Genomic DNA, 27,338 nt, shown 5'->3' with positions numbered 1-27,338 from the left:
GTACCTCAATTGCTTGATGCTGAAATGGAAACAACTCTATTCCTAATACTGACCCTGATCAACACAAAATCCTCAAATTAATTTAGAAAAAGAAACTAGTTCTGTACATTCAGAACATTTACTTGCTGCTGTGGGAGTCACATGGTTATATTCATTCTACCAGAGGTGATTGGTAATCCTGCTTTAGATTCTGTCTGATCTGCATCTCTGGGAAATAAACCTTCTGGCTCTGGGATGACAACTTTCACTCTGGACTGGAACAAATTAGCCAAGTGTATGGCCCTTACCTGCAGTGCAGATGTGGCAGGATGAGTGTGGAGCCCAAGCAATGCCATTTACACATGCTCGGTGATTGTTTAGTCGGGCCACAGGAGTGCAGGGCACACGAACATCAAGAATAACCACCTGCAAAGGAGAGGCACATGGTTTTGAATCATCAGAGACTGAAGGAAAAGAGCAATTAACAACAGTAAGTTATGGGACAGGATTAATGCCTCACCGGAATTCAAAAAGTAAATTGGATGCATTATAAAATATCAGCATACCCCCACCCACCACGCAATTCCTGCTTACTTACAATTATAATACAATTAACTTGATTGGGTTTTTTAATGAGGTAACAGAGGGTCAAGCTAAAATATAAAAGCATTTGGTTAAGTGCCACATTTCAGCAAAACTGAGGGCAAAATCTAAAGCTGGCATGAATACCAAGTCAACTGAGTGACAGGAAACAAAGTAATGGTAAACAGTTGTTTTTTCAGATGAGAAGGCAGTGGGGTTCCCAGGGGTCAGTACTAAGACCACTGCTTTTCTTGTCTATATTGGGTGTACGTGGCACAATTTCAAAATTTGCTCATGATACCAAACTTACAGATGCGGCAAACAGCAAGGATGATACCAATCGACTGCAACAGGCAGCCAAGCAGCAGATGGAATTTAATACAAAGAAGCATGAGGTGAAGCATTTTGGCAAAAGGAATAGATAGTAGTAACGATCTGTCCAAGGACAGATACTACGCTAATTTCTTCACGTCTCACAATCCTGCTCTTTCCTCTTCGCGTGTAAGGGCCTTCCTTTTTCGATTTCAATGAGCAACATGACTAAAACCTTAAATATATGAATACAGGAGGTGGTTTCCTGTTACGTTCCTCAAATGGGACTAACGTAAACACATGTCCCTCTTCCTGAAGGATGCTTTCCCTGTAAGCAGCCATTGTCTCTTTGAGGTTTAAGCTTTTCTGTCATCACCAATGAAAATTTGCTGGCTTTGACGTTGGCCACAGCTCATGGCCCCCCCAAGCATGGGGCTCTTACTTGGACCATGGGTGACTCACAAAAGAACAGGGACGGTCACCACCTGGGGTCTCAAATGACCCTGGTACCCTGGGAAAGTATAAGGAGAGACAAAATTTAGACTTAATGGCATAGTACTAAAGATTACACAGAGACAGAGGGACTTGGAAGTTCACATGCATAGATCTTTGAAGGTGACAGAATATATGGAGAAAGCAGTTAGCAGCATATGGGATCTTGGGCTTCATAAATAGAGGCATTGAGTCCAGTTCTGGTCACCACACTTGAAGAATGTGAGCATCTTTTGCAGTGTGCAGAGATTTACCAGAATGTTTACAAGAGATTTTAGCTACAAGGTCGGGTTGGAGAAGCTGGGGCTGTGGTCCTTGGAGCAAAGGAGATCAAGGGGAGATTTGAGAGGTGTACAAGGTTGCAAAAGGTTTAGACAAGGTAGATTAAAAAAAAAACTGTTCCCATTGGCTGATCACACAAGATTTGAGGGGCCACAAATTTAAGATTTTAGACAAGAGATGCATCGTGGATGTGGAGGAACTTGTTTTTTCTTGCATAACAAATGGTAATGACCGGGAATGCGCTGCCTTACCAGGGTGGATGAAGTGGAGGTAATCAACGATTTCAAAAATAAGATTAGATGGGTATGAGAAAAATAAACTCATAGGGTTACAGGAATCAAGGTGGGAGCATGGCACTTACTGGATTTTCTAGAAAGCCAGCATGGACTCAATGGACAAAATAATCTCCTTCTGTGCTGTAATGCTTCTATGACTCTATAAGAATGACGAGGTATTCATAACTTCAGAGGCAATGAGCAGCACCTCATTTTTCATTTGTTTCCTGCCTCTGTACGAAAAGTGTCAGGGGATGCTTTCACTGCTGTTGATGCTGCTTGCCATGCAATCTGTTATTCTATTAGAGTCATAGAGGTCTACAGCACAGAAAAGGGCCCTTCGGCCCATCAAGTCTGCACCAGTCAAACAAGTACCTAATTATTCTAAGCCCATCTTTCAGCACTAGGTCCATAGCCTTGTATGCCATGGCATCGCAAATGCATGTCCAAATACTTCTTAAAGGTTATGAGGGTTTCTGCCTCTACCAACCTTTCAGGCAGTGAGCTCCAGATTCCCAGTACCCTCTGGGTGAAAAAATTCTTCATCACATCCCCTCTAAACCTCCTGCCCCTCACCTTAAATCTATGCCCCCAGTCATTGATCCCTCCACCAACGGGAAAAGTTCCTTCCTGTCTACCTTATCTATGCCTCTCAATTTTACATACCTCAATCATGTCCTCCCTCAATCTCCTCTGCTCTAAGGAAAATAACCCCAGTCTATCCAATCTCTCCTCATAACTAAAACTCTCCAGCCCAGGCAACATCTTGGTAAATCTCCTCTGCACTCTCTCTAGTGCAATCACATCCTTCCTATAATGCGGATTCCAGAACTGCATGCAATACTCTAACTGTGGCCTAACCAACGTTTTATACAGTTCGTATAACCTCCCTGCTCTTATGTTCTTTGCCTCGGCTAATAAAGGCAAGTATCCCATATGCCTTCTTAACCACCTTATCTACCTGTCCTGCTACCTTAAGGGGCCAGTAGACATGCACACCAAGGTTCCTCTGATCCTTGGTACTTCCCAGTATCCTACCATTCATCGTGCACTCCAGTGCCTTGATTGTCCTGCCCAAGTGCATCACCTCACACTTATCCGGATTAAATTCCATTTGCCACTGTTCAGCCCATCTGACTAGCCCGTCAATAACCTCCTGTAATCCAAGGCTATCCTCCTCACTTTTTACCACCCCACCAATTTTTGTGTCATCCGCAAACTTACTGACCAACCCTCCTATATTCAAGTCTAAATCGTTTATATATACCAAACAGCAAAGGATCCAACACCGATCTCGGTGGAACCTCACTGGACACAGGCCTCCAGTTACCAAAAACACGCCTCGAGCATCACCCTCTGCTTCTTGCCACTCAACCAATTCTGGATCCAATTTGTCAAATTGCCTTGGATCCCATGGGTTCTTACCGTCAGTATCAGTTTCCCATGCGAGACCATATCAATAGCCTTGCTGAAGTCCAAGTAGACTACGTCAAATGCATTGCCCTCATCTACACACCTGGTCACCTCTTCAAAAAATTCAATCAAATTGGTCAGACATGACCTCCCCTTAACAAAACCATGCTGACTGTCCTTGATTAATCCCTGCCTCTCCAAGTGTAGATTAATTCTGTCCCTCAGAATTGCTTCTAATAGTTTTCCCACCACTGAGGTGAGACTGACTGGCCTGTAGTTCCCAGGTTTATCCCTTCCTCTCTTCTTGAATAACGGTACCACATTGGCTGTCCTCCAGTCCTCTGGCACCTCTCCTGCGGCCAAAGAGGTATTGAAAATTATTGCCAACGCCCCGCTATCTCCTCCCTTGCCTCACTCAACAGCCTGAGATACATTTCATCCGGGCCTGGAGATTTATCTGCTTTTAAGTCTACCAGATCACTTAGAACCTCCTCCCTTTCCATGCTAATTTCTTTCATTATATCACAGTCCTTCTACCTGATTTCCATACCCATGTCATCACTCTCACTTGCAAACACCAACACCAATGTATTCATTTAGAACCCTACCTACATCTTCCGGCTCCACACACAGATTACCACTATGGTCCTTAATGGGCCCTACTCTTTCCCTAGTTATCCTCTCTCTTACTCTTCATGTCCTTATAAAGTAACTTTGGATTTTCCTTTATTTTACATGCCGATGTTTTTTCATGCCCCTCTTTTGCTCTCCTAATTTCCTTTTTAAGTTCCCCCCTACACATTCTATACTCCTCTAGGGCTTCCGCCGTTTTGAGCCCTCTGTATCTGCCATAAGCCTCCCCTTTTCTCCTTATCCAATCCTATATATCCCTGAACATCCAGGGTTCCCTGAATTTATCGGTCCCACCCTTTATCTTTATTGGAATAAGCTGGCCCTGTAATCTCCCTATTTCCTTCTTGAATGAGTCCCACTGCTCTGACGCAGATTTACCTAAAAGTAGCTGCTCCCAGTCCGCTCTGGCCAAATAATATCTGACCTTATTAAAATCGGCCTTCTGCCAATTAAGAACTTTGATTTCTGGTCCATCCTTCTCCTTTCCTATAACAACCTTGAATCTAATGGAGTTATGATCACTATCTGCAAAATGCTCACCCACTGATACCTCTACCACTTGCCTGGCTTCATTCCCTAAAATAAAGTCCAGGACCACCCCCACTCTCTTGTAGGGCTTTCTACATACTGGCTTAAAATGCTCTCCTGGATGCATTTTAAGAATTCTGCTCCCTCTAAACCTATCTTACTATGACTAACCCAGTTAATGCTGGGGAAGTTGAAAGTCCCACTATTACTACCCTATTATTTTTACACTTCTCTGAAATTTGCCTAAATATCTGCTCTTCTATTTCTCTCTGGCTGTTTGGGGGTCTATAGTGCTCTCCCAGCAATGCGATTCTTGCTAAAAGTGGATTATGTTCACCTTACTTTGCCATTGTCAAGCTGTATGGATCTTCCCAACACAATGGGGAAAGTTGCAATGCAGTTTTGCATCAGTTGCTTGTGCACAGAATGGCATATATGTAATTACTGCAATCACATCCACCATTTCTGGGCAACTGAGCATACCCAATTCTACCAGATGCATCACTGATTTGGTGCAACAGAAACTGAGTGGAACAGTTTTCGCAATGTGACCTGGCTGTAGCCTAGATAAAAGATTGGAGTGAACAGAAATCAAACAGAATTTGATCACGCCCAAAGTGCCTTTTCACTGACCAGGCCCTGAAATAATGAACATATAGCAATACAACCATTCTATCACCATGCAACTATCCTGGAACTAAGGGGCTAAAGTAGAAACAAAATAAGTTTGACAGTAAGCTAATGAAAAAAGGAATGGGGTTTATGCAAAGTACTGCCTTGTCTGTACTTCAAAAACATGCAACGTCCTAGTCCACTTCTTCACTGCTCCAAAGTACCACCAGCCTAAATGAAATCGCCCCATGTGCAAACTATGCCTGTGATCTATGTTACTGGGCATCATACTTATGTTGAGGTAAAGTTCACTGATTGCAAGTTATCTCTGGCTGGCTTGCCTAAATGCCCAGTCTTTATGTATAAGGTTTCATGTGGCTATTCAATTATTAGTCATGTTAAAGATAAACCCGAGTTGGACTTCACCAGGAACTTCCAGTTGGTTTCACTGTATACATGTATTTTTCCACTCCTCATCCTAGGGTCACTAAGGCACAGACTGAGAACTGCTAAATAATAACAAATTAGGATTGAATCTGGGACTGCCTCAGTCAGCAGAACTCAGCTCTACAGAGGCATGCAATTATCTTCTAGGCCAGTGAGGAAATGTTGCATGTATTATTGCATTATTTATGTCCAGGCCTAGTTTATTTCTGCTCACCTCCATTCCATCCATTGCCATTGTAGCCAGGTAATTGGGATCTTGCTTATTCCAGCACAAGCGAAGCAATGGATGGTGTTGGGGGTCTTCGTAGATGATGGTGCTGTGCTCCAGGTGTCGAAGATCAAACATACGCACTGAACCATCTGCACCCACAGAGGCAAACATGTCCCTGCCACCTCCTGCTCTGCTGAATGCAATGTCGTACACCTGCGGACGAGAGAGAACAGCTAGTTCAAACAATTTGACTGATTCATCATCAGCTCTTTCAGGAAAGAAAAAAAAATTTCTTTTATAAATTAGAAAAATACATTTTTTTAAAAACACACAAGCTTGGAAAGGTACTGCTTAATCTCGGGCGTTAGCCAATCGCAGCTGGCTGCAGTAAGGATACTAGAGTTGGCCTTGGCATCTGAAAATGGGGGAAAGCAACGAGAGGTCTCACCACCAACAACTCCCCCACTTACCCACTGACTACCAAATCTTGCTCAAAATATGCAAGAGAAGGGTGCAAGCATCTTGCTCATTAACTGATTTTCCGTTTTGGATGGCGAGGGTGATAGTTCTTCAGAGTTTTTTTAAACATTCATTCACAGGGCGTGGACATCGCTGGGTACGCCAGCATTTATTAACCACTGCTAATTGTCCTCAAGAAGGCGGAGGTGAGTTACCTTCTTGACCACTTTAGTCCATGCGATGTAGGTACACCCTCAGTGCTGTTAGGGAGGGGGTTCCAGGGTTTTGACCCAGCAACAGTGAAGAAACATCGATATATTTCTAAGTCAGGATGGTGAGTGGCTTGGAGGGGAGCTTCCAGGTGGTGGTGTTCCCATGTGTCTGCTGCCCTTGTACTTCTAGGTAGTGGTCATGGGTTTGGAAGGTGCTGTCTAAGGAGGCTTGGGGAGTTCCTGCAGTGCATCTTGTAGATGGTACACACTGCTGCCACTGTGCAGTGATGGAGGGAGTGGATGGGGTCCCAATCAAGTGGCTGCTTTGTCCTGGATGGCGTCAAGCATCTTGAGTTTTGTTGGAGCTGCATTCATCCAGGCAAGCGGACAGTATTCCATCAGACTCCTGACTTATGCCTTGTATGGACAGGCTTTACAGAGTCAGGAAGCGAGTTACTCGCTGCAGGATTCCTAGCTCCTGACCTGCTCTGGCAGCCACAGTATTTATATAGCTAGTCCAGTTTAATTTCTGGTCAACGGTAACCCCCAGGATGTTGATAGTGCAGCCCAGACCCAAACTGCACAGGAGGGGAGGAAAAAGAGTGGAAGAGCAATTGTGGTAGGGGATTCAATAGTTAGGGGAACAGGCAGGCATTTCTGTGGCCATGGATGTGACTCCAAAATGGTTTCTTGCTTCTCCAGTGCCAGGGTCAAGGATGTCACTGAGTGGCTGCAGGACACTCTTATGGGGTAGGGTGAGCAGCCAGAGGTTGTGGTCCACATCAGAACCACCGATATAGGTAGAAAGAAGGATGAGGTCCTGAAAGCAGATTTGAGAGAGCTAGGAAAGAGGTTAAAAAGGAGTTCAAAAGATAGTAATCTCAGGATTATTCCCAGTGCCACTTGCTAATGAGCACAGAAATTGGAAGATAGAGCAAATGAATGTGTTGGAGAGATCGTGCAGGAAGGAGGGCCTTAGATTTGCGGCACTAGGATCTGTTCTGGGGCAGGTGGGACCTGCACAAGGTGGACAGGTCACACTTTAGCAGGACCAGACCCAATATTCTCACCAGGAGATTTGCTTGTGCTGTTGGGCAGGTTAATCTAGCTTGGCAGCGGGTTGGCAACCAGAGAAGGAATTCAGATAAGAGAAATAAAGCTGGTAATGGTAGGAAGAAAAGTAGCAAGCAAATGGAAGGCAGCGGAACCAAAGGCCAGCATCAGATAGGGTCAAAATACTGAAAAATGTTAAAAAGGCAAAATTAAAGGAGTGCACACAGCATTCACAACAAGGTAGATGAATTGACAGCACAAATAGAAATAAACAAGTATGATCAAATTGCCATTACAGAGACACGACTGCAAGGTGACCAAGGCTGGGAACTAAATGTTTAAAGGTATTCAACATTTAGGAAGGGCAGGCAAAAAGGAAAAAGAGGTGGGATATTGCTGTTAATAAAGGATGAGATCATTACATTAGTGAGATCGGATCTTAGATTAGAAGATCAAGATGTAGAATCACTTTGGATGGAGCGAGGGCCAAACATAGATCGGAGCTATTTATAGGCTGCCAAAGAGAAGTGGTAATGTAGGGCATGGAAATCAAAGGTGCATGTAATAAGTAATTATGGGTCGCATCAATCTACATAGAGGGCATAAAAAATATAGCATTAATTCTATGAAGGTAGAATTCCTAGAATGTATACAAGATGATTTTCTAGAAACTTGTTGAGAAACTAACTAGGAATTTGGTTATTTTAGATCTAGTATTTGGCAAGAAGGGAGGGTTAATCAATAAACTCGTTAAGGAGCCTTTAGGGAATAATGATCGTGCAGGTGCAGCAGGCAGTAAAGAAGGCAAATGGTATGTTGACCTTCATAGCCAGAGGATTCGAGTACAGGAGCAGGGATGTCTTGCTGCAATTATACAGGGCCTTGGTGAGACCACACCTGGAATATTGTGTGCCATTTTAGTTTCTTTATTTGAGGAAGGATGTTCTTCTATAGAGGGATTGCAGCAAAGGTTTACCAGACTGATTCCTGGGATGGCAGGATTGACATATGAGGAGAGATGAGTCATTTAGGATTATATTCGCTGGAGTTCAGAAGAATGAGGGGGGATTTCAGAGAAACCTATAAAATTCTAACAGCACTAGACAGGGTAGATGCAGGAAGAACGTTCCCGATGGTGGGGGAGTCTAGAACCAAGGGTTACAGTCTGAAGAAAAGGGGTAGGCCACTTAGAGCTGAGATGAGGAGAAATTTCTTCACCCAGAGAGTGGTGAGCCTATAGAATTCGCTACCATAGAAATTAGTTGAGGCCAAAACATTGTATGTTTTCAAGAAGGAGTTGGATATAGTTCTTGGAGCAAAAGGGACCAAAGGATATGGGGAGAATGCGGGAGCAGGCTGTTGAGTTGGATGATCAGCCATGATCATAATGAATGGCCGAATGGCCTACTCCTGCTCCTATTTTCTATGTATGCTTCTATTTATCATAACATGATGGAACTTCACATTAAGTTTGTAAGTGATGTAGTTCAATCCTAAACTAAGGTCTTAAATCTAAACAAAGGAAACTAAGTATGAGGGACAAGCTGGTTGTGATAGATTGGGAAACTACATTAAAAGGTATGACACAGAATCTTTACAGTGCAGGAGGCCATTCAGCCCATCGACTCAGCATTAGCTCTCTGAAAGTGCATTCAACCTAGCCCCACTCTCCTGCTTTATCCCTGTAACCTGGCACATTCTCTCTCTTCAGGGAGCAATCCAATTCCCTTTTGAATACCTCGATCAAACCTGCCTCCACCACCTTTTCAGGAAGTTGGTTCCAAACCCCAACCACCCTCTGGGTGACTGTTTCCTCACATCACAGTTAATTCTTTTGCCAATTATTTTGAATCTGTACCCTTTAGTTCTTGGATGTTCTCTTGAGTGGAACAGCTTATCACTACTTATCCTGTCCATACCCCTCAGGATTGGAATACCTCTATCAGCCTTCTTTTCTCCAAGGAAAACAGTCCCAACCTCTCCAATCTATCTTCATAGCTACAGTTCTTCATCCCGGGAATCATTCTTGTGAATCTCCTCTGCACTCTCTCCAATATCTTCACATCCTCCCTCAAGTATGGTGCCCAGAACTGGACGCAGTACTCTAGATGAGGCCGAACTAGTGTCTTGTACAAGCTTAACATGACCTTACTCTTGTACTCAATGCCCCTATTAATGAAGTCTAAGATAGTACATGCTTTATTAACTGTTCTCGCAACATGCCCTGTCATTTTCAATGATCTATGTAAGTATACACCAAGGTCACTGTTTCTGCACCTCCTTTAGAGGATCTCCCTTTATTTTATACTGTTTCACCATATCTTTCCTGCCAAAACGAACCACCTCACACTTCTCTGCATTCAACTTCATCTGCCACTTGTCTGCCCAATCCACCAACATGTCTATGTCCTTCTGAAGTTCAAGATTATCCCCCTCACAGTTGACAACATTTTTAATCTTCGTATCATCTGCAAATTTTCAAATCAAGCCCTGCACACCAGTCTAGGTCATTAATATATATCAGGAAGAGCAAGGGTCCCAACACTGACCCCTGAGGAACTCCACTACAAACCTTCCTCCAGTCTGAAAAACAACCTTTTATCACTACTGTTTCCTGTCACTCAGCCAATTTCTTAACCAAGTGCCTACTTTCCTTTTTATTCCATGATCTAGCATTTTGCTCACAAGTCTGTGGCACTGTTTCAAATGCTTTTTGAAAATCCATATACACCACATCAAGAGCACTTCCTTTATCAATCTTCTCTGTTACGTCTTCAAAAAATTCCAGCAAGTTAGCTAAACATGATTTTCTCTTGATGAACGCATGCCTGCTTTCCTTAATTATCCTGCACATGGCCGAGTGGTTATTGATTTTATCCTGTACTTTAGTTTCCAGAAGTTTCCCTACCATTGAGGTCAAGCTGACTGGTCTGTAGTTGCCAATTTTATTCTTGCACCGCTTTTTGAATAAGGGTGTAACATTCGCAGTTCTCCAGTCCTCTGGCATCTCCACTGTGTCTAAGGAAGACTGGAAGATTATCACTAGTACCTCTGCAATTTCCACTCTCACTTCCCTCAGTACCCTTGGATGCATCCCATCCCATTCATCCCAACCTTATCCACATTAAGATAGCCTTTCCAACACTTCCTTCCTTTTGACTGTAAGTTCTCCAAGTGTACCAGTTACTGCCTCGCTCACCTCTGCCTGGGCAGCAAGTTCTTCCTTTGTAAAGACAGGTGCGAAGTATTCATTCAACACCTCTGCTATTTCTCCAGCTTCCAGAGTAGATAGGTGATGGCCAGCATTTGAAGAATTAAAACATGGTTTCCAAAAAGGTTTACAACAAATGTACATTTCTTTGAGACACAAAAAGACAACAGGAAAAGTGATCCAACAATGGCTAACAAGAGAAGTTAAAGATTGTGTTAGGTCAAAGGAAGAGGCTTATAAAGTTGCCAAAAAAAAGTAATAGTAAGAATTCAGCAAAGGAGGACCAAGAAAGAGAATATAGAATGAGAATAAACTAGCAAGAAACATAAAAACAAACTGTAAAAGCTTCCATAGTTATATAAAAAGGAAAAGATTGGCAAAGACAAATGGCTACCCGTCAGAGGCAGAGACAGGAGAATTCATAATGGGGAAAAAAGGAAACAGCAGGGAAACCAAGCAAACGCTTTGTGCCTGTCTTCACGGAGGAAGATACAAAACCTTCCAGGAATATAAGAGAACCAAGGGGCTAGCAAGAATGAGGAACTGAAAGAAATTATTCGCAAAGTAATAGTATTTGAAAAACTAATGGGGCTGAAAGTTTATAAATTCCCTGGGCCTGATGATCTATATAACACAGTGTTTAAAGAGGCGGCTGTAGAGATAGGGGATGCATTGGTGGTCATCTTTCAAAATTCTAGATTCTGGAATGGTTCCTGTAGGTTGGAAGCAAATGTAACTGTTTAAGAAAGGAGGGAGAGAGACAACAGGGACCTGTTAACCTGGCATCAGTAGGATGGAAATTTCTGGAATCTATTATAAGGGATGTGATAGTTGAACACTTAGAAAATAATGGTAGGATTTGGTAGGATCAACATGGATTTACGAAAGGGAAATCATGTTTGACAAACCTGGAGTATTTTATAAGCATGTAATCCGGAGAATAGATAAGGGGGAACCAGTGGATGTGCAACAGGTGAAGCTAACTGTTTCACGCTGCTACTATGCAGTAGCAACACAAGTGATATTCTCCACTAACATAATGGTGCCATCAAGCCAAAACGACACTGGCTACCACACAAATGAATAATGTGGTATATGAATTTCAGTGCCAGTGTGATGCCAGGTATGTAGGTCGTACATCCAACGACTGGTGGATCATATCTGTCCCTTTGGCTGTTCACAACAGGCAAGGTACTGACTGTACTCAACCGGCTTGAAAACTTCAGAACATAGTGTCCAACATTACGTACGATGCCACGATTGGAGAAACTTGCCAAAGGATCCTGACTGTGCTAAGAATTACACCAACAACCAATTTAAGATGGTCAGTCGGGCTTGCAGTGTGGCTCACTTACTTGCTCAAGGCTACATATATTCACACACAGGGCATTGCAAACAGAAAGAACATATACACACATTGTGCCTTTCTCAACTAAATAAAAGTTGGGGGCCAGCCATTCCCTGAGTAATTTCCCATGGCAATGTCTTGACTAGAATCAACCTGCCTGGTTTGAATTTAAACAGAAACTTGTCAGTAACTGTACCCTGATGCATTCGTCCTGGCAATGTCTCTACCAATCAGAGTACACTTGCCAAACAATCAGCACCCTCTTCTCATGCAGTATAAATTATTGTTCCCCTTGAGATTTGATATTCCTATACTCATCAGGACAGGTTCTCAAGGTGAAAAGCTGCAACAGCATGTCTCTTTTTTTCTAACAATAATCAAGCGTATGGTGTATTTAGATTTTCAGAAGGCTTTCGATAAGGACCCACACAAGAGATTAGCAAACAAAATTAGAGCACATGGGACTAGGGGTAATATACTGGCATGGATTGAGAACTGGTTAACAGACAGAAAACAGAGTAGGAATAAACAGGTGATTCTCAGGTTGGCAGGCTGTGACCAATGGGTACTGTGGGTGCTATCTATTCACAAATTACATCAATGATTTGGATGTGGAGACCAAATGTAATATATTTAAGTTTGCGAATGACAAAATTAAGTAGGATTGTTAATTGTGAGGGGCATGCAAAGAGGCCTCAAAGGGAATTAGACAGGCTAAATGATTGGGAAAGAACATGGCAGATGGAATATAATGTGAAAAACGTGAAGTTATCCACTTTGGAAAGCAAAACAGAAATGCAGTTTTTTTAAAATGAGAGATTAGGAAATGTTGATGTCCAAAGGGACCTAGGTGTCCTTGTTCATGAGTCACTGCAAGCTAACATGCAGGTACAGCAAAAAATTAGCAAGGCAATTAATTATGTTGGCCTTTATTAGAAGGGGATTTGAATACAGGAGTAAAAATGTCTTGCTGAAATTGTATACAGCCTTGGAGGCCACACCTGGAGTACTCCGTAGAGTTTTAGTCTCCTTACATAAAGGAGGATATACTTGCCATAGAGGATGTGCGATGAAAGTTCACCAGACTGATTCCTGGATGGCAGGACTGTCCTATAAGGAAAGATTGAGGAGACTGGGCCCGTATTCTCTAGAGTTCAGAAGAAGCAAGTTCATTGAAGCATACAAAATTCTTACAGGGCTCATAAGATAGATGCAGGAAAGATGTTTCTCCTAGCTAGGGGAGTCTAGAACCAGGGACATAGTCTCAGAATAAGAGGTAGGACTGAGATGAGGAGAAATTTCTTCATTCAGCAAGTGGTAAATCTGTGGAATCCTCTACCCCAGAGACCTGTGGAGGCTCAGTCATCGAGTATGTGGAAGGCAGAGATTGATAGATTTCTACATAGTAAAGACATCAAGGGATAAGGGGAATGTGCAGGCAAAATGGCATTTAGGTAGATCAGCCATGATCTAATTGAATGGCAGAGCAGGCTCAAGGGGCTGAATGGCCTACTCCTGCATGTGTAATCGTGTGCGTGTACATGTCCAAGAGCTAGACAGGGACAGTATCGAAATCAGCTATGAGGCCCAACTCGTAAATTAGCCCATTCACATTGTCAACACATCCTTAAATAATGGTCATTTAAGTCAATATACTAGAGACAGGCAAAATCACAGCGAAGAAGTTATAATCAACTAAAGTAGTGAAATCTGACTAGCTTAAAAGCACCGAGAACAGCTTTACCTCCTCCACCCTGGACACTAAAGTTTGAGTCAAGAGAATTGCTCAAGCTTTGAAACTCCAGCTTCCTTTTCTGACAATTTCCATTATTATTATCTGCTCAGAAACACTTGCAAGTCTTTTTTAAAATTTAACAGAAATCCCCAGGCACTGCGATGCTTCTCAGCAGAACTGTGACAGGACCTTTTCAGGTCAGTGTTTTCAATCTCGCTTGGTCGCACAACCTTGCCTCACTGTTAGTTTTGTAAAGGGTTATTCTGCATTCGAAAGCTTTTCCAACCACCCATCCCCCCTTTCCCATCTCAGCTGATATTGCAAACAATGACCTGTCAGCTGTGCAAAAATATACACTTGCCTTTCACCTCTAGGATCTGGGTTAAAATGCAGTCTCAACTGCCTGCTTTACTGAAGGGCCCAAAATGCATCAAATCTGAAATAGTTTAAATATAATTCTTAATGTGACTAGCGTAGAACTGTTTTTACTTCAGCAATTAATTAGCAGCCTCATCAGGGGGGCAGCAGAGTGCCTGGTGTGAATGGGGAATGTTTCAGTGATACAAAACTCCACACTTAATCCACAATTTCAATGCATACAAATCAGGAGGGGTAGGTCATTCAGCCCCAAGCTTGCTCTGCCATTTGATAAGATCATGGCTGATCTGATTATGGTCTATATTTTCCTGTCCACCGCCCATACACTTTGACTCCCTTGTCAATCAAGAATCTATCTAACTCAGCTTTTAAAAATCACCCATCCTCCACTGCTCTCTGGGGAACAGAATTCCACAGATTACCAACCCTCAGAAAAAAAATTCTCAATCTCCATCTTAAATGGGAGGGCCCTTATTTGCAAACTGTGTCCCTCCCTAGTTCTAGTCTCACCCACAAGGAGAAACATCCTTTAAGCCTCCAACCTGTCAAGTCTTCTCAGGATCTTATATGTTTTGATAAATACACCTCTCATTATTCTAAACTCCAATGGATAAAGGCCCAACCTGTCTGACCTTTCCTCATAAAATAACCACTTCATCCCAGGAATCAGTCAAGTGAACTTTCTCTGCACTGCTAATGCAATCGTATCCTTTCTTAAATAAGGAGGCCAAAAACATACACTTTTCTCCAGATGTGGTCTCACCAACACTCTATATAACTGTAGTAAAATTTACTCACTTTTATATTCCAGTCCCCTTGCAATAAATGACAACATTCCATTTACCTTCCTAATCACTTGTTGTACTTACAACTTTTTGAGATTCATGTAGCTGATTCCTACCTCAGAATTCGACAATCTCTCTCCATTTAAGTAATATACTGTTTTTCTATTCTTCCCTCTCAAGGGCAATTAGGGATGGGAAATAAATGCTGGCCTAGCCAGCAACACCCACACCCCATGAAAGAATAAATGTGGACAAGTTCACATTTGCCCACATTCTACTCCTCCTGCCAAATTTTTGCCCATGCACTTAACCTATCAATATCCCTTTGCAGACTCATGTTCTCCTCACAACTTAATCTCCTACCTTTGAGACATCAGCAAATTTCCTAACCATATATGTGACCCCTTCACCCAAGTCATTGGTTTAGATTGTAAATTGTTAAGGCCGCAGCATTGATCCCTGCAGCACCCCACTCATTACATCTTGCCAACCCGAAAATGACCCATTTATCCCTACTCTCTGTTAACTAACCAATCCTCTATCTATGTTAACATGTTACTCCCTACACCACAAGCTCTGATGTGGTACCTTATCAAAAGTCTTTTGGAAATCCAAGTATGCCACATCTACAGGTTCCCCATTATCCATATTGTTTGTTACTTCTTCAAAGAACTCCAATATATTAGTCAAACATGATTTGATTTTCACAAAACCATGTCGACTGCCTGATTGCATTAAGATTTTCTAAGTGCCCTGCTATAACCTCTAAGATTAGATTCTAGCATTTTCCTTATGATAGATGTTAGGCTAAGAGGCCTGTAGTTTCCTGTCTTCCCCCCTTTCTTGAATAGAGTAACATTCACTATTTTCCAATCTGCTGATTCCCAGAATCTAGGGAATTTTGGAAATTACAACCAACACATCTACTATCTCCACAGCCACTTCTTTTAAGGCCCAAGCATGAAGTCCATCAGGTCTTGGGGACTTGTCAGCTTTTAGTTTTAATAGTTTTCTCAATACCCTTTCCCAGATGATTGAAATTGTTTTAAGTTCCTCCCTCCTTTTCATTTCTTGATTTACAAGTATTCCTGGGATGTTATTTGTGTCCTCTACAGTGAAGACAGATGCAAAATATCAGTTCAACACTTACACCATTTCCCTATTTCCCATTATCGATTCCACAGGCTCACTCTCTGGAGGACACACACTCACCATAGTTACTCTTTTCCTTTTTACATACTATGTTTTTATATTTATAGCTAATTTTTTTTCATACTCTAATTTCTCCATCCTTCTTATTTTCTTAGTCATTCTTTGCTGGTTTTCAAAATTCTGTCCAATCTTCTGACCGGCCACTAATCTTTGCAGAATTGTATTTCTTTCAATTAAATACTGTTTTTGACTTCCTTAGTTAGCCACAGATGGTGCATCCTTCTCAAGTCTTTCTTTCTCACTGGAATATATCTTTGCTAAGTGTTATGAAACATCTCGTTAAATGTCTGCCACTGCATCTCAACTGATCTACCCAGGAGGAAGGCGGGTTTAAAGAAGTTTTGTGACTTATGTCTGGATGGGTTGTTGATAAACATCGGGGATGTGTCTTGGTTGAGTGTGCCTTTTAATGTGCAGTTTGTGGTATGTCCGACCACAGTTTGTCTATTAATTCGTGTTTACATTATGCTTATTCTGAATGCTGGAGTATAAGGTAGTGTTGACTGTTTGCTTTGCTGACTTTTGTATAGTAAAATTTCTTCTGGGGTTTGTTTAAAACCATGGAATCTTGTGGTTTTATTCTCTTCGCAATTAACTGGGATTTCAAATTTTGTCCACTTCAACAAAAAAAAGTTATTGGTCCCTAACCAGACTACAACAAAATTTGGGGGTCTCGTCCAGGATCTTACCAAAGTTTTAAAGTCAGGCCTGGGATCATAACAATACAGGCTGCAAATAGTTGAGGACCCAGCACTGACCCCTGTGGCACTCCACTAGTTTGCCAACCTGAAAATGACCCATTTATCCTGATACTGTTTCCGCTTAGTTAGTCGACCCTCTACCCATGTTAATGTACCACCACTCTTACTCTTACCTGGTGTAGTAACATTTTATGTGGCACCTTATTGGATGCCTTTTGGAAATCCAAATGCACCACATCTACTGGTTCCTCTTTATCTATCCTACTTGATACATCCTCAAAGAACTTTAATAAATTTGTCAAACATAATCATACTGAATCTGCCTGATGGAATTATGGTTTTCTACATATCCTGCTACTACCCCCTTAATAAAGGACTGCAGTTTTTTTTTCCCAATGACAAATGTTAAGCAAACAGACCTATAATTTCCTCTCTCCTTCCTGTCTTGAATAGAGGTGTTACACTTGCAGTTTTCTGCTTGGATGTTTCCAGAACCTAGGGCATTTCTGAAGATTATAACCAATGCGACCACTATCTCTGCAGTCACTTATTTTTAAAGGCTTTAGGATGTAGGTCACCAGGTCCAGTGGACTTGTCAGCCTTTAGTCCCATTAATTTTCCATCTTGTGATCATGATTGTTTTAAGTTCCTCCCTCCTTTTTGCCCCTTGATTTTCTATCCTTTGATTTGAGGATAATTACAGCACCACTTAGTTAATTTAGCAGAAATCTACAATCAAAACAGAGACCCCGTGCTCTGTACTGCTCATGTGTGTGCTCCCTTCACCAAGTGAGTTACCGGTATCCTCTTATCCATATTGATTCAATATGAAACAGTACAACCTTATTACCTCTTTATCATGAGCAATGAGCTGCGTTTTCACGTGACCAGAGACCAGATTGACTCGTCCTAGTACCTGTCCCGTCTCTAGACCCCAGATTGTACAAGTGGTGTCTATGCTGGAAGTACCTGCAGGGAAAAGAGCAGAAAGAGCAGTAGTTAGAAACCTGACCATTTTAGGAGTAGGAAATGGTTGGTAACTCCAAACAAGTCTAGCAATCCACCACGTCCTAGATCTCTCAATCGTTTCCAGCAAAACATGTAACGGTCTCTTAAACTCACTTATGTTGTTCATCTTAACAACCTTTCTCACCGATAATTCCACAACTCTATTACTCTTTTGACAAAAGAGCCCCAGGGGATTCCCTTTTTAATCTTCAACTTCCTAGTTTTTCCATTTGCTTCCTATGAGATTTGAATTCTGCATTATCACGAATCATTTGCCTGGATCAACTTTTGTCAATTCCCTTTAGAGCCTTTGTCAATGGTAGACTCTCTCAGAAGGGAGGAAGAGGAGTTTTCAGTTAAAAAGTCACAAGGGTTATACGCGTTTGCCAGGCCTAAAGGGATGGTGTTAACAGAAAAGTTCAGATACAAAGATGGCAGTGTGATTGCATCACAATACCTCCCCACACATCTAACTTTTATACATCTGATTCAGTGCTGGAAAATTCCTGGTGCCACAGAAATTGAGGCATTAGTGGGCTGCTTGGCAAAATAAATGGTTTTGATTGACAGTAGCATACAGCCCCAGGCTCAGGATCCTTCCTATATCTATTACAGCTCCTCAGTTACTCTTTCTTATTCTGCCAGTAAGAAAACGCGGTTCCCTGAGGGTTCAGCATGTAACTGAGTGATACACAATAGGACATCAGAAGCTTTATTCTTAGCCTGTGCTGAATTAAACCGAGGTGACAGTAAGGGGCCATAACTGGCCTCAGCTTCTCTAGTCTGGTGATGGGGGGGAAAGAAGGGAGCAACTGGCCAGGTTCTCTATTCCCAACTGTTATCCAGTGACCCGGGCTGGATAAGTAGATGTAAACACTAGGTAAGAATAGGATCATTTTTGTATTGCACATATGGTATAATAACCAGCCAATGCTCAACAGCTAGACTCTTTAACATTCATTTAGCGTAAGAGTTCAAGCATCTTCTGACGGAAGAAAGAACATTGGAAAACAAAGCCATCTGGTACTTAAGACATGGTAAATGCTCATCTTTGTCCTGCCTGATAGTTCACCCACCCTTACTCCAGTGGTAATTAGTAGCCAGAAATTACATAAATAGGCTTCAAACTAAATAGTGTGCTTTCTCACATTGCAGATTCTGGCTTGGAGAATTTTCCACTACAGCACCACATTTTGAAACAGCAGCTATCAGCATATGAGAAACACTGCAGCAATGTTTGCAAAACACAGACTCCAAATTTAAACATATCCCATTGAGAGTTCAGAGGTTGCATTACAGCCCTCCTCAATTTTCTGTCCATTTTTCTAGAAGGTGCCTGACACTTCTGGGTGTTCATAATCCAGTCTAAACAGGCAAGAGATGGTAATGACACAGTAGGTGAATGAACAGCCATATAGGCCAGGAGCAAAGGATCCCAATGACATCTAAAAAGCTGAAATTGCTGTGCCAGTGCAAGCAGCTACATCACAGTGCATGTCACATTGCCTGTAATCAGCCATGGTACTGCAATTGGCCTCAGTGGGCAAGGGAAAGGAATTATAACGGAAATCAGAGTTGGCACTCCTGCTTGTTAGCAATTATCAACTGGGAAGTGCTCGCAGTTACATTTAGGGTGGACAGAATGGCAGTCTACTGCCTTTCCCACCGCACCAGATGATGGAGTCGGTTAACATCTATGGAATCAAATCTAGCCTCACCTTAAGAGACAACAGCATAAACACAAGGCAAAGAGGAAAGAAAGATTTCAATAATAGCTTTGGATTTTGGGACTGATGGCTCAAGGCCAAGCTATCTGTGTTGTGATACATATGGCATCAGAGTTGTATGGGACAGGCTAGACAGGCCAGTTGGACTTTTCCTGTCTGACACTTTTGCCTGTACAATCAAACAGAATGAAAGATTGTATTCAAGAATGCATAGCCAGCAATTCAGCCAATAGTAACAACTATTAAACTAAGTTCAAAGTTGTGTAAAATGTAGTTGCTGTGACAAAAATAAGGCTTTATATAGTTTTAAATAGTGTTTCAACTGACAGCTTTGAGCCAACTATGTATCTTGTATGTCTGAGCAACTTCCTGTGTTTTGTGATAACAGTAAGAAAGGCAAATCCATATGACAGGCTGTAATGCAAACCGCTTTCATCACTGTAATACTGAGAGCGCTCCATGCTGAACATACCCTGAGGTATCTGTCAACTGAATGAAATATACAGTTAACTTGTCATGTTACTCTGTCTGCATGAATGGATCAAATTTTGATAGGAAGAATATCTGAATTATATCCTGGAAGTACATGGCCGTTTGTTGTCCAGCCAGCTGAATAAACAAAGTTTCACTATAACTCATGGTTCCAAACTGGCATTCTTGTTACTGGGCAAGGCCTCATTATTTTGCTGCTCAATGTAAAAAATCTAGATGGGTGATGCCATCTTCAAAGCTTGATCTTTAAAGGGAAAAAATTCTTAAAACCCCACGATCTTCAAAGTGCTCATCAGTTACAACCCCATTATTCATATGGGAGATGGACTGAGCTCCCTAAGCATTGCTTATGTGCCACGAGATATAGAATCTTTCTAGGAGTTTGCCATAAGCAGCCAGATGGATATGGAACTGTTAAGCCAGCAGCAGAAGTTTTGTGTAAATTGAGGATTATGCTTTATAGTCTCCAACCTACAAAGTGTTTTAGTATTTTCTGTCTGCTCAGATGCAAGGGGAAAGCTGAAAACTAGCCTGCAAGTGGAATACTGTCAACTTAGGGAGGAAACCAATCTGTGACAAAAGCTACATCCACCACAGGCCATCAGTTACCACAAAACGTGGCTTAATCAACAGAAACTTATTTATTAATATGTGCATTTAAAAAGGATCACAAATCAAGCAACAGTAAATCACAGAATCCTAACGGCACAGGAGGCCATTCAGCCCATCGTATCTGCACCAACTCTCCAAATGAGCATTATGACCCAGTGCCATTGCCCTGCCTTTTCCCTGGACCTTGTTTCTATTCAAATAATCATCTAATGCCCTCTTGAATGCCGCGATTGAACCTGTCTCCACCATACTTCCAGGCAGTGCATTCCAGACCCAAACCAGAAAAAGTTCTCACACATCACATTTACTTCTTTTGCAAATCTCTTTATATCTGTGCCCCCACATTCTTGATCCTTTTACAAGTGGGAACAGCTTCTCCCTATCTAGTGTGTCCAGCCCTCTCATGATTTTGAAAACTTCTATGAAATCTCCTCTCAGCTTTCTCTTCTCTAAGGAAAACAGTCCCAATTTCTGCAATCTATCCTCATAGCTTAAGTTTCCCATCCCTGGGGCCATTTTTGTAAACCTCTTCTGCACTCTCTCCAATGTGTTCACATCCTTTCTATAATATGGTGCCCAGGATATTCCAATATTCCAGCTGGTGCCCAGGACTGTACAATATTCCAGCTGAGGTCTAACAAAGGTTTTATATAAATTCAGCATAACCTCCCTGCTCTTGTACTCTATGACCCTACTAATAAAGCCCAGGATACTATATGCTTTAACTGCTCTCTCCACCTGTCCTTCAATGATCTATGCATATATACACCCAAGTCTTTCTGCTCCTGCACCCCCATTAAAATTCCACCCCTTATTTTATATTGTTTGTCCATGTTCTTCCTATCAAAATGCATCAAAGTCCCCCATTATAACTACTCTATAATGCCTGCATCTCTCTAATTTCTCTGCAGGTTTGTTCTTCTATGTCCTTTGGCAATCTGCACCTGTAACCACACCCCCCTAATCTTATTTACTATATTCCATACATTCACATACATGTACAGCTAATCCAATTTAGATTTTATTGCTTTCTCCCTTACCCTGACTTTACCTATTAACTTACTATTCTCTATGCTAGTGCTATCTGTCCCTCCCAGGATTCTGTGCACTCTGGTAATCCTTTCTAATATTTTTTCTTGGTTCCCACGTCCCAACCAAATTAGTTTCAAGCCCTCCCAACAGCACTAGCAAAATGCCCCGCAAGGAACTCAGTCCCACCTCTCTTCAGGTGCAACCTGTCTGGTTTGTACAGTCACCATCTCCCCCAGAGCCAGTCCCAGTGTCTCAGGAATCTAAAGCCCTCCCCCCGCACCAACTTCCAGCCATGCATTCATCCGCCTTATCCTCCTATTTCTGTACTCACTGGCACGTGGCACTGAGAGCAATCCAGAGATTACTACAATGGAGGTCCTGCTTGCTAATTTTCTGCCTAGCTCCCTAAATTCTGATTGCAGGACCACATCCCCCTTCCGGTCTAAGTCACTGGTCCCAATGTGGACCATGACCTCTGGCTCATCACCCTCCCCCAGAAGAATGTCCTGCAGCCACTCTGTGACATCCTTGACCCTGGCACCAGGGAGGCAACATAATGCCTGTCTGTTCCCCTAACCAATGAATCTCCTATCTCTATAGCTCTGCCTTTTTTCTTCTTCCTCCCCTCCTGTACAGCTGAGCCGCTCATGGAGCCACAAACTTGGCTCTGACTGCACTCCTCTGGGAATCTAGCGCCCTCATCAACTTCCAAAACGGAAAACCGATTTGTGAGCAGGACCTCAGGGGACTACTGCATTCCCTGCCTACTTCTCTTGGACTGCCTGGTGGTTATCCATTCCCTCTCTCTCTCTCCAGGCCCTTAAGCTGCTGTGTGGCCACCTCTCTGAATGTCCTATTCACATAACTCTCAGCCTCGTGGATGTGCCACAGTGACTCCAGCCACCACTCGAGCTCTGAAACCCGGAGCTCAAGTTCCTGCAGCTGACAGCACTTAATGCATGTGGTCATCTAGGATACCGGTAGTGTCCATGACTTCATACATATTACAGGACACGCATTCCACTTGACTGAGCTGCCCTGCCATGCCTTAACTCTACTTCCCTTACGTTAACTTTATTCTACTTTGGACTATTTATATAACTTTATTATATTGGCCCTAAATTTCCCTTATTCCTGACACTTCAGTTAAATTCAAGTATAGGAACTTTAAAAATATTACACTTTTCTAATGTACTCACCAGTTCCTACTTACCAAAGCCACCACTCTTCTTTCTGATGAAAGGTAGAAAAAGAAAGAAAGAAGCACCTCCTCCCTCCTTCCCAAACTCCCTGCCACCATTCTCCAACTGAAGCGCTCTACTGCAGACAAAATCAGCACTATAAGATAGCTTACTTTTATACTCTCTGAACCTAGCCTCTGGAAACCTGATTAAGCCAGTTATTTAACTAACTAGTTTCAGCTGCAAGCAGAGCCTGCATGAGCCCTGTTTAAGGCTGGACTAAAACTCACCTTCTTCCAGCCCTAACAGATCAAGAGTTCAAATCTCACAATGGCAAACTATGAAACAATGTAACTTCATCTGAAACAGATGGAAATGGGTTTGTACTCGAAAGAGTTCCAGCCCTAACAGCAACTTTCAGTTAATGCTAAATTAAAGACAGGCTAGACTTTAGATAGAATTTAACCCTTAAACTCTCTTAGTCAACCCATCTCCACTGAAGCTCTCTACTGCAGCCAAACACAGCACTCCAGTGGCCTAACATCAAGAACAGGTAAAATAATGAGGCAGGTTCAAAGGGCAAGCAGTATAACACCAACAGCCTGACAAAGAACAATCAGCATAGATTTACAGGGGAAAGAACTTGCCTCACAAACATCAAACTTTAAGAACATTACAACTAAAGTAGATAGATTATTTGGCCCAGAAAATTTAAGGGATTTCCACATGAAATATTTCAAGGTAACCAAAACATAGGAATCTCATGAAGAATATGGGACTGAGTAAGAAACAAGATTTGAAAAAGGAAACAGTACAAGTGAGCTTTGTCGTGTGATTCATTGGGGAGATAGTGAGGGCAGTAACACAGAGTTCCATGCTTGTACCTATGTTTCTGGTCTACATAAATAACTCATTTATCAAAACAATCAAATTTGCCAACACAAATTGGGAGATCAAGAGAAGCAGAGGACACAATTAGATCAGTCATGGTACTGGGCAGACAAAAACACATGGATGTTAATACAAACACAGCAAAATATTGCATATTATGCAATTACTGTCATACACATTTGACTCCAAAGAACAGAGCAGATTAACACAAGGAGAATTAGAAAAAGACACAGGTGTCATGAGGACTTGGTATTTCCGATATCTAGACAATATTGGAGTGTCAGCCATGGTTCATTTGACAGCAATTTTGCCTGAGCCAAAAGGGTTAAGTTTCATTCCAGGGCTTGGATACAAAAATGAAGGCTTTCATTTGGATAAGACATTAAACCGGAGGTCCCTTCTACCTTCTCTGGGTGACTGTAAAAGATAGCATGGCACTATTTTGAGGAGGATACGGGAGTTATTGATGGTGTCCTGGCCACTATTTATTTCTCAATCAAATTCACAAAAAAAGAGATTATCTGGTCATTATCATATCGTTGTTTGTGTGAGCTTGTTATGCACAAACTGGCTGTCATGTTTCCTATGTTACAACAGGGGCTACACTTCAAAAATACTTCTTTGACTGTAAAGTGCTTTGAGATATTCAGTTGTTGTGAAAAAAAAAATATATATATAGTAAAACAATTAAAGACAAAAGCAAAGAGACTATACAGCCAGAACAGTAGTGCGAAGAGATTACAATGCACTTATCAGACTTCACATAGAATAATGTGTTCAATTCTGGGTCCAATACAAAAGACAATGCACAGGCCATAGTAGGAAAAAAACTAGAATCATAAAGATAAAGAAAAAAATCATATCACGACACTCTATAGTCTAGATAAAAGGAGTTTATAGAGAGCTTTCAACAAGTATCTAAAATATTACCTGGATATTAGAGGTTTCTTAGTCTGGAAAGAAATAGTGAATAGTATATCATTGGCGGATGTTGGGGCAGGCTGCTCTTATTTACGAGTGAATTAAGAACTGAGAGAACATGAAATTTGCAGATTTAAAATTGCTAATGCAACAAATTGTTTATCATTATGAAAGGTTACAAGATGAGAAAGGTAGGCCAGTAGATAGCTGGTAAGTGTAGATCAATATAGAATATGCAGTAATATCTTTTGAAAGTAAGAATATAGTTCCCAACACAAAACGTCCAAGTTTAAATTGGACAATGGCTTAGATCAGCCTTAAAGCACTGAATATTATTCATTTGTACTAAAGTCAAAGCAAAGTTATGGCACATTACATCTTTAGGTATTTTGGACAGGAACAGCTGTGCTTACTCAGTTTGTACCTTGTTAAGGCCCATTACCTTTTGTATTTTATGTAGCTCCCTCTGATTCTCTTTAAATGGTTTGCAATTTTACTTTGCATTAAGCACTGACCACAGTAGCACATTCAACATGTTGACACTTAAATTTGAATACAATAGCACAATACTGTGGATGCCAGAAATCCGAAATACTCAGGTCTGGCAGCATCGGTGGGGGGGGCGGGGGGGTCATCAACCTGAGATGTTAGTTCCATATCTCTCTCCACAGAACAAAAACGGAATTACCTGGAAAAACTCAGCAGGTCTGGCAGCATCGGCGGAGAAGAAAAGAGTTGACGTTTCGAGTCCTCATGACCCTTCGACAGAACTTGAGTTCTGTCGAAGGGTCATGAGGACTCGAAACGTCAACTCTTCTCCGCCGATGCTGCCAGACCTGCTGAGTTTTTCCAGGTAATTCTGTTTTTGATTTGGATTTCCAGCATCCGCAGTTTTTTTGTTTTTATCTCTCTCCACAGATGCTGCCAGACTGGAGTATTTCCAGCATTTCCTGTTTTTATATCCCATTAAACTGTCCAACAAGCATAGCAGGCACATTGCATTAGCTTCAACATGCTTAGTACATTTATGTATCTTAAATGATAATATTTTAATTGAAAGAGAGGCAGAGGGGCTCTCGTCTGCAGTTACACAGGCCACATATGGGGGCATTGAAAGTACCATAGCTGTCAGTGTGTAGGTCAACATTTGAGGTCTCAAAAAAATTCTCCCAAACAGTGGGGGGATTTGACTTATATACTGAGTTTAAAAGCAAACCACAGGCATGGGTGTGAGTAATCGCCATGTTTGCCATCCATCATGCTGGGTCTGCTCAGTGGGGGCACGGCTCTATTGCCTGCTTGATACTTTGCACCAGTAAGTATAACATCCATTCGTGGGGTGAAAAATTGAGGCTGACTACTAATGCGAGTATAACAAGTCGTGGCTGAATAGGAGTGTTAACTTACACACCAATAAAAAGGCTAAAAAAAATGGGCTCAGCATGTACATCGGGTTGACTTTTTTTGCTAAAATTTACGATAGATAAGGGCTTGAAAAAGACAAATGGAAACAATGGATCTAGAAGCATAGAATACAAAAGAGAGGAGATAACATTGAACTTGCAGAAGACCTTATAGTTAGACCACAGTTCGAGCACTGAGAGCTTTGAATAATTCACAAACAGAAGGATACAAAAGCAACAGAAAAGATTCAGCTCAGTCTAAGACTTTACCAGGGATGAGGGGTTAAACCTGTAAAGAGTGATGTCAAGGTATTTTCACTGGAGCAGCTCAGGGTTAATCCAAAGAGTCATGGAGAGAAGGATGGGTTATTGTCGCCAGCGTTCGATGAGGGAAAGGCACAAATTTCAGATAATTAAAGGGGAGGCTAAATTTCATTCAAAGTGATGGAATGTAAAATTCTCTGCTACAAAATTTGTTGAAGCAGCATCATAAACTATTAACATACTATTAGGTAGTTACTTGAAAGAGAGAATATCAAAGTGAATGCGAAGGGTGGGATGAGATTAGTATATAATTAGATTATTACAGTCTAATTATAATTACTAATTAGATTAGTAATAAATATAATAAATGTAATCTAGTTAGTCAAGTTTGTAGGAGACAAACATATTAAAGATGTTTCAGATGGATTTGAATGGTTAGGCTCAGAAAGTTCAGGCAATGGAGGGATACACTTCTAAAGGCAAATGGCTTTTTCTTGTCCTTGGCTGTTTTTTTGAGACGATGCTGCAGCACAAGCACATACTTTTAGCACACAGCACAACTCTTCCCTCACCCCCATACAGGGCCTCAACCATTCTGAATGATTACAGTCAGGGGCAATGGAACTTAACATGTTAAAACAATTCCCTCTGCACTTAACCACTCAGAAACTAGTTTCATATAGTAAGTCCAATCTAAAGGAATTCTCTAGATCTTCCCTCCGAAACATTAAATCCCAAAACATTCTCATTTACTTTTCTAAACATTTCCTACATCCTTTCCTGAAGGAGATGATTCACCAATTCAGGACACCACCAGCCCTTCAATTCCTCAATGAAGCAAAAATCTTTCAAGTATATGCCCAATTATCTTCTGAAGTTTGTGTATCTGTTTCTACCCTCCATTCAAAACCTTCATAATGTGAAAAAAATTCTCATCTCCCCTTAGT

General features: G+C 41.7%; 1 protein-coding gene across 1 annotated transcript in view; it reads right to left on the bottom strand.

The window, feature by feature from the left end:
* dcaf7 (ddb1 and cul4 associated factor 7) overlaps positions 1 to 27,338 on the bottom strand; it is a 41,695-nt gene that overhangs the window by 4,830 nt on the left and 9,527 nt on the right. Inside the window, exons 3-5 of the mRNA XM_041173840.1 lie at positions 17,711 to 17,829; positions 5,770 to 5,979; positions 288 to 405 (exon numbers count right to left, since the gene is read on the bottom strand). Coding sequence (XP_041029774.1) covers positions 288 to 405; positions 5,770 to 5,979; positions 17,711 to 17,829 — 447 coding nt within the window. The remainder of the gene's footprint in view (positions 1 to 287; positions 406 to 5,769; positions 5,980 to 17,710; positions 17,830 to 27,338) is intronic.

The sequence above is a fragment of the Carcharodon carcharias genome, chromosome 23 (genome assembly GCF_017639515.1).
Source record: "Carcharodon carcharias isolate sCarCar2 chromosome 23, sCarCar2.pri, whole genome shotgun sequence".
NCBI lineage: Eukaryota > Metazoa > Chordata > Chondrichthyes > Lamniformes > Lamnidae > Carcharodon > Carcharodon carcharias.
This window is presented reverse-complemented; position numbering and strand designations above follow the sequence as displayed.